This window comes from Corvus kubaryi, unplaced genomic scaffold, assembly GCF_017639235.1.
Source record: "Corvus kubaryi isolate FWS band 111438036 unplaced genomic scaffold, C.kubaryi_AGA036_p1.0 37394, whole genome shotgun sequence".
NCBI classification, from domain to species: domain Eukaryota; kingdom Metazoa; phylum Chordata; class Aves; order Passeriformes; family Corvidae; genus Corvus; species Corvus kubaryi.
Genome location: NW_024581133.1, coordinates 4,344,759 through 4,352,496, shown reverse-complemented (window position 1 = coordinate 4,352,496; position 7,738 = coordinate 4,344,759). Strand labels below are relative to the sequence as shown.

The following is a 7,738-nucleotide window of genomic DNA, read 5'->3' as shown; positions in this document are numbered from 1 at the left end:
GGAGTCACCACCCCGGAGGCATGTAAAAGATGTGCAGATGTGGCACTTGGGGGACACGGTTTAGCGCGGACCTGACAGTGTTCGATTCACAGTGGGACGGGATAATGTGAAACACCTTCTGCCCCTCACGCGCTCCATGATTCCCGGCCCCTCACGGCCCCTCGCCCTCGGCGCCGCTCAGGCCCCGCCCCCTGCCCCGCCCTCCCCGGGCTGGCCAATCGCAGCCCATCCCGCCCTGGGCTGGCCAATCGTAGCCCCGCCCTCCCCGGGCTGGCCAACCGCGGCCCCGCCCCTCCGCCCCGGCTGGCCAATCGCGGCGCAGCGCGGTCGCCATGGCGACGCGGGACGCGTCCCGTCCCGGCCATGGCGTCCTACAGGCTCGGAGTCCGCGTGGGGAACTGGCTGGAGGAGGAACTGGCGGAGGAGGTACCGCCACCCCAGGCCTCGCCCGCCTGCTCCCCTGCTCTCTAAATCCACTTCAGACGCGAGATTTCGGGTGCCGGCTAACACGTCTGCTCCTCTCTCCTTTGCCAACAGGAGCGCCTGAGGGATTTTATCCGTAAGAGAGAACAAGGACAACTTTTAGGACAGAGATTGGCCAGACTTCAAGAGAGTGTTTTCAAGAAGGTAATTTTTAAAGAGGGTTGTGTTCATCCCCCCAAGACCCCCCATGGAATGGCATAGCTCTTATTATTGTTCTGCGTGCGCTAAGAATGCTACGGAATTTATGTGCTAAAATACTTGTGATATGAGGTTCAGATAATGCTGTAAAATACTGTGTAAATTTTAATTTAGGTAGAGCTGTCAGTATCTTCTGATGGATTTGTTCACTTTGGAGACACTGTGTTGCTTATGAACCCAGACAACAAATCCTCGAAGGAGAGGGAGCCCGAAATCTCTGGTGATGTGACTCTGGCTGTTGACATGGAAGAAGTATCCCTGTACTCGGATGAACCCCTGCAGATCTCACGTGGACTTAGTGCAGTCAAGAGCGTGGACCCTATGGGTCGAAATGCTTTCTGTATTGTAAGGTCTGGTACTTTATTCTGACTTGTTTTCAGCTATTATTTTAGCTTTAGCTACCTTGTTTTGGGAAATAGGCAGCGACGTTTGCTAATATACAAAGGAATTTGAGTAAATTTAATTTATTTAAGAAGGAGTATTCAGTCATGCATTATGCTTGATTCTGTGCTGCATAATACTCTGATTAATTCCAAGGACCTCTAAATCAGTTTAGGTGTGATAACAGAATTAAGTTCACTGTATCATTTGGTAAATTCTGCAGCTGTTTTTATTATGCTCATATTCCAGTTGCAGACAAAACCTGTCCAAATACCACTACTATTAATATTCACTCTCCTGCAAGCAGAAATATGTGTCATTGCTTTTGCTTTCCATGAAGTGGACGTGGTTCTGTTGTCCTAAAAACCCAGCATATTCTCTTTCTCAAATATATATTTAATTGCTGCTCTTTGTTGGACAAGAAAGAGAAGTACAGAGTCCTGCTCAATAGTCAAAGCCTCTGCCTTAGGTTAAGATATTTAACCTATTTTAGAAAGTAAACAATACAAAATATTGTTCGCAAAGCAACATCTAACTGTAGACCAAAACAGACAAAAACCCCTAAATAATAGTAAAACTGATTATTTGAATGTATCTTTTTTCCTTTTTACAATTTTAACAGTGTTGATGGAAGTGCAGTGGGTGAACCACTTAGATACGGGCAAAACTTCCTTATTGGGACAAAAGGAGGGGTTTCTGATAAAATGGTAAGGCAATAAAATTGCAAATGGCAGTGGTAGCATATACTGATAACGTGCATTGAATCCTTATCTAAGTATAGATAGATAAAGCTGTACAGTGGTTCAACATCTTAACTTCACACAACAGGCTCAGAATCATGCATAGATCAAGACAAGTAATACCTAATTAGAAAGTTTATGCTACTTGCCTGTGATCAGGTGTGCAGACCAAGGGGGCTGTTAGCCAGAACAACAGAATAAAGGAGATCTAAAAAAGGAAAGAAAAAGAAATCACGGTTAGACTGTGAATCATTAAAGAATTCATCAAGGAGATTTTAGGTTTTTTCACTTTGAACAACTCACTTAAGAGTTGGACTTGATGATCCTTGTGGGTCCTTCCAACTCAGAATATTCTGAATATTCAGAATATTCTGAAACTCCAAGATGAGAAGATTTCCTTTCTTATGAAGATGATCTATAGCAGGAATACAAAGTCAGGCACTATTCTATCATTCCAAGGGAGCAGATTTCTATTAAATGGTAACATTCTTTCCCTCTGCAAATTAAAAGCAAATAAAGTATTACCTGTATGTATACATGCAAAATAAATCACCACAACTTTGAAAAATTTTTCCTTCTCAACAGTCACTCTGGTGAGATAAAAAATATTTGGAATGTAAATTCAATTTTAAGTTAGTATTCACTAATCTGCATATAGAATAACTACTTAATGAGTTTATCAACAGCACAGAATCTATCCTATGGGTTTTGCTTGCATAATTTTAGCTGGGAAGACTGATCTGTCAGAAGACAAAAGAAAAGATTTTTCTTCAAAAATATGTTTTAAAATTATGTATCTTGTTTCTTTGACATTAACACCATCATTAATATATATTTTTATTTACAGTTCTATCTGGCAAGTGACCACAAAACATTTCGAGAATTTGCTAAAAAATCTCGCCTTCAGAAAGTCTTTTTGACAGCTGAGCTTTCCTATTTGACTTTCTGGCAAGCTAAGGCCTTGGATCCACAGCTGCGTCTTGAATATGAGGGATGTCCAGTTCCTGTAAGAAAATAAAACTGTAGGAAACGTTATGAAAATTTAATTGAAACAGGTGGATTACTGAGAAAAAAAAATGTTATTCATTTTATTCACATATTTCCTTTACGCCAGTTCTGACCTTGACGTTTAGGAAGGGGGAGAGGGAAGGAACAATCTCTTTAATTAGGGAATCTGCTTATACAAATATTTGTTCCTGGTGTTCATTTTGAGGTTGACTTGTTCAGTTTTTCTCATCAGAAATTTTAAAAGGTTGACATTTTATCATGTGAGGGTGCAGTACTTACCTGTTTTTCAGGCCTTTTGAGACACTAGATTCCATTTCCAATGTTTGGAGATGTGATTAAATAACAGCTCCTGTAGATTAAACGTCTAATAAAATTCTCAAGGCATCTCAATAAGTGGATGATTTTCCAAATGTTTTTAACCTTTTGCAAATACAGTATTTTCCTGTACCAGATAACTGCTAGACTTCCTGAAGTGCTGGTGTACAGCAGAGTATCACAAATACAACTGTTCCCCTACAGCCTTGAACTGAGACTCATTTACATGAATCAGCTCACTAATCAACAAAGTCAAAATTATCTAATTGTTAAAGACGGTCTTTATTCACAATATTTGTTTAAAAACGTTTGTCAAGTGTCTTCCCTTGTTCTTTTTTTTCCAGACAGAAACTAAAATTATTATTACTCATTGCTATACCAATCGCAACCTAGCCATTCCAAGGACCTTCTGTGTGTGGTAAGGATAACTTACAGCTGGCACAGTGTGTGCACAGTGATGTGCCAACATCAAGAATTACTCTAAGGAGCAACAGAGGTGCTTTAGGAACACACTGAGGAAATGGAGAGGAATGCAGAATGCCATTCTCCTTTCCCTTATTTTACATTTTGGCCACTGTGTTGCTGCAGACAGTTGGCTCAGTCTTAGTTGTTTGGATTTTTTTTTTTGTTTCATTTTCCATTATCATATCATGCTTTTAGTTTTCTCTAGTTTCTTGGTGGTTCTCCCTTTGAGTATCTTGGGCAATGTCAGTTGTTTGGGTTACTTTTGAAGGAAAAAAAAGATATACTAAGAAGTGTAAGGAACAAGGGAACTGAATAAAACCACACTGCTTAAAGCTCTGTATGCTTATGTCCATCTGAATCAATGTCTCTACAAATTGAAGTTAATCCAACAATTCCAGTTAATAACATGCGTTAAATTAATATTGATTAAACACTGCTAAGAGTATACCAATGTTTCCCATTAACTTCTTAGCAAGACTGCAGATTTGTATAAGATTTTTGAGGATGCAAGGTCTGAAAGTTTGAGGCTAAAAAAGTTGAGTAGCCAGAGTCTTCCTCAGTCAGAGAGAAGTGGGGATGAGGGCTTAACCAGCTTGTACATATTGAGTTGGTGTATCAGGGCCTTATTCTGCTGGGGCTCCTTTTAGCTCTGAGGTGAGAAAGGTGGCATTTGCCTTGGATTTCAAGTTCCTAAATTATTCATAGGAAACAAAGTGGGTTATTGTGTTTCTTGTAAGGATCTGTTATTTGAAAGTGCATGGTGATGATTCTGAGCAAGCCAAGAGAAAAATGAGAAAATCTTGAACAATTCACAAGTAATGAAGATTTGCTGAATTTGTATATGTATTAATTCTCCCTGCCTATCCCCTCTCTTTTGACTTTGCAGGTCTTATTTTGGAAGAGAATTTGAAGTAATTTGTCACAATTATCTGGACTCCCACAAAGTTGAAGAAGATCAGAACCACTGGGAGATAGTTACAGGAAATCCTGGTCCTGAAGATGGTACAATGCTTGAGAGACCCGAAGCTCTCCCAGAAGGGTACAAGAATGAATGAGTTTCATGAAAAGACAGAGAATATAAAAGCACAAGACTACAGCCAGTAGAGGTTGATGAGACTCTGATTCTTGTTTCTTTCTGTTTAGATTTTAGTTTGAGTGATGTTTGTTTTAAAAATGGAATTGAAAGTCTGCCATTAGCAATAATTGCATATAGATTTTCATTGAATTGCTGGCTCTTGGAGTATATTTAACCAATTCTTCCAAAGGCAAACCAGTGTCACAATTTTTAAAAAGGTCAGTGGACAGTTTCCAAAACACTGAAAACCAAGCACATGCAAATTTATCATGGGATATTTTGACATTTAAAGTTCATCTGAAAGAAAGCTGGTTGTTGAGCTTATTCCACCCTCCATCTAGCACAACATTGCCAATTATTAAATCACAAATGAGATTTTTTTATCTTGAAATAGTCTTCTAATTCATGGATATAAATTGAGCTTTTTATGTTTGTCCACATATTCTAAACACTTAAATATCAAGTAACCAAGAACTTGAGCACAGTGATGCACACTAGATACTTACAACAGCCTTTTCCATGCATCACCATGTTCCATTTACCTCTCACCCACAGCATTTTCCAATACATGGTCATTTCTAACAAGTTTGAGAGTAAGGTAAAATTGTCAAAGAAAATTAGGCACCCACAAGTTTCATGACAGTAAATGCCAAACAGAAAATAAATATGAGATGCTGTAAGTTTATCCCAGTAAGAAAAAGATTGGAGTCTATGTTCTTACCTAATTAAACAACAGAAAATCCACATGAAATTAAACAAAAAAAAGGCCTTTGAAGGGTAAAAATTTCAGCCAAAACTCACATATTCTTAAAAAACAAAATCAACCAAGCATAAAATGCAAAGACTTGGAAAACAGATATCATTACTTCATAGATTTACCTTTCTTTATATGGAAGCTGAAAAAGCATCACAGAGAATCTTTTAATGTATGACATTCCATTATATCCATTGAGTTAAATGTATATTTATTTCATCTCTTACTGTACCACAAGAACAGGCTCTTTCTGCACAAAGGAAGTGAATACCCGAGTAAAATACTACATAGATCTCCATTCATAAAAGATTCCAAAGATCTTCAATGATTATAATAAAGTCAATTAAAACTTTCTAAGTTTTCCCAAAACAAACCCACTAAACTTTCACAAAAGAAGGGATCTTTAAGCTCTCTTCCCAAATAGTCTGTTTGAAGCCCACAGGCAAGGCTTACAAAGTTCTTGCCTTTATTCGATATAAGTTAAATCAGCAGACTGCAGCATCAGCTAACTGGCACTTGGCATACAGGATCTCAGAGCAGCAGACTGCTCATGGTGCTGTGACATGCAGGTTTGCTTTGAGGGCGTGCACTGCAGAGGACAGCTTTTGAATCACACTCCTTGTGTGCAAAGATTTACAGATCTGTTATAGATGGGCTGTTATACAGGAAATGATCTTTAGGAACCTTTTCTTTTGCTTTTCCTTTCATTTTCTGTGTAAGGATTTGTAACATGATGTGTGATGTGTTTGTAGAGGGTCTGTTAATACTTCAACATTCAGAGGTTAAAATTTGCACGTTTTCACAATGGATTGACATGAGTCTACTTATATTTTGTAGATATTAAATTAGTGAAACTTAAACTGCATGAATGCACTGCAGTGTTTCTAACTTGGCCATTGTGGACTTCTGCTGGTGTTAGATGCAGCTATTTCGACTCTAAGTCTCTTTCCTCTGGGTCAAATGTAGGAAACAAGAAGAGGCTTTAAACCAAAACCATTTCTGAAACAAAGCTTCGTGTGAACTCATGCAGGAGTGAGAGCTGTGTGGGCAGAGTGCCTGGGCTGGCTGATGTTTTGGGTAGGAGTGTTTGTGTGTGCGTTTTTGTGGAAGGAAAGCAATGCAGGCTGTACAAAAACAAGTTTTGTAAAGATTTAGAGGAAAAACAAAGAGATAAACAGATACAGAAATGAGTACAAAAGCAGGTAATGTTGGAATTGGGGGCTGATTAAAAGTGGCTTGGAGACTTGTGTGTTTTCATCACTTTGTGCTTGTTGGAAAGGACTTCTTGAGCTGAAAATAAACAGGATTGAATCAATATTCCTGATTCCATTCGCACTGTTACCCCACAGATTTATGCATATATAATAGATATTTATAATTCATCTAATTCACGATAACAAATACAGATACTTACCTGTTTCCCAATTTTTCTTTTAAAAGCCGTTTTGCTTTTTTGCACTTCTTAATATCGGCCACCCGATGGCGGCACATCTTTCTAAACAGCAGAATTATTGCTCCATCTGTGAAGCAACCTGAAACGTGTAAATCGAAGTGAGTCCCTAATACAATGCCACAGAAGGAAAACAAGTGAAAACAGACTTGAATTCTGGGCTACGGTATGTCATTAATGTTAAATCATGTTTTCGGAAAATAAAGTTAAGCACAAAGGTAGACAGAGCAACGTAGGACATTGTGAATTGGGTACAATCAACTTCTTTCAATTAATTGGAACATTAAGTAATTTGTAACCAAAGCATACTTAGAGGAAACCGGGAGCTTTTCCTTCACTTTCTATGTAAAGATATGAAACTTGATGTGTGCTGACCAATGCATATTTTTATAGGGGCACTGTTGTTGCTTACTCCAATTTACAGAAATAAAAATTATGTACATTTTCACAACAGATTGACATAATTCTGCTTTGATTCTGTTGGTATTAAACTAGGAAAAAATCAGGCTGTGTAGAGCTCAGTGTAGGGTTTGTAACTTATCCATTTGTTGATAAACACAGGATTTAATATAAAGAATTAGAGGATTGAATATTAGTGGAGAATATGAACAACCCTGCAATTTCCAGTTAGAATCACAATATTTCTCATGGATAAGGCAATGGAGACCTGAACCATACTCCAGACCTGACCACTGGGTTGCTTTTTCTTGTCCTAATACTGCATATCATGAAATATGGGCAGTGATGCTTCCCTCCTTTGCAATGCACTTTGCTTTTTGTTGGTGTATGGCACAGTCATATTAAGAAAGCTTTCAATGCTTCTTCCAAATTAGACCCAATATGGATAGCTCCACAAAGTACATTGTGGG

General features: G+C 38.5%; 1 protein-coding gene across 3 annotated transcripts; it reads left to right on the top strand.

The window, feature by feature from the left end:
- The first annotated feature begins 322 nt into the window (after positions 1 to 322).
- Positions 323 to 7,322, top strand: CFAP161 (cilia and flagella associated protein 161). 3 transcript variants are annotated; one of them, XM_042039553.1, is made up of 7 exons: positions 323 to 426; positions 538 to 627; positions 796 to 1,031; positions 1,685 to 1,769; positions 2,650 to 2,808; positions 3,470 to 3,543; positions 4,477 to 7,322. In XM_042039553.1, exons 1-7 carry the CDS (start codon positions 364 to 366, stop codon positions 4,643 to 4,645), a joined length of 876 nt encoding a protein of 291 aa, XP_041895487.1. In that variant the 5' UTR covers positions 323 to 363; the 3' UTR covers positions 4,646 to 7,322. The 3 variants fall into 3 exon arrangements, with proteins under 3 accessions (XP_041895487.1, XP_041895488.1, XP_041895489.1); XM_042039554.1 differs by lacking the exon at positions 2,650 to 2,808; XM_042039555.1 differs by lacking the exon at positions 3,470 to 3,543 and having other exon boundaries at positions 4,477 to 4,595.
- Positions 7,323 to 7,738: the final 416 nt, after the last annotated feature.

Bases quoted from the DNA above. Each gene is read 5' to 3' on its own strand.
- CFAP161 (XM_042039553.1), top strand. From the start codon at position 364: ATGGCGTCCTACAGGCTCGGAGTCCGCGTGGGGAACTGGCTGGAGGAG. The intron at 1,770-2,649 runs GTAAGGCAATAA...TTTTATTTACAG, and splicing joins GAGGGGTTTCTGATAAAATG to TTCTATCTGGCAAGTGACCA. The intron at 2,809-3,469 runs GTAAGAAAATAA...TTTTTTTTCCAG, and splicing joins ATGAGGGATGTCCAGTTCCT to ACAGAAACTAAAATTATTAT.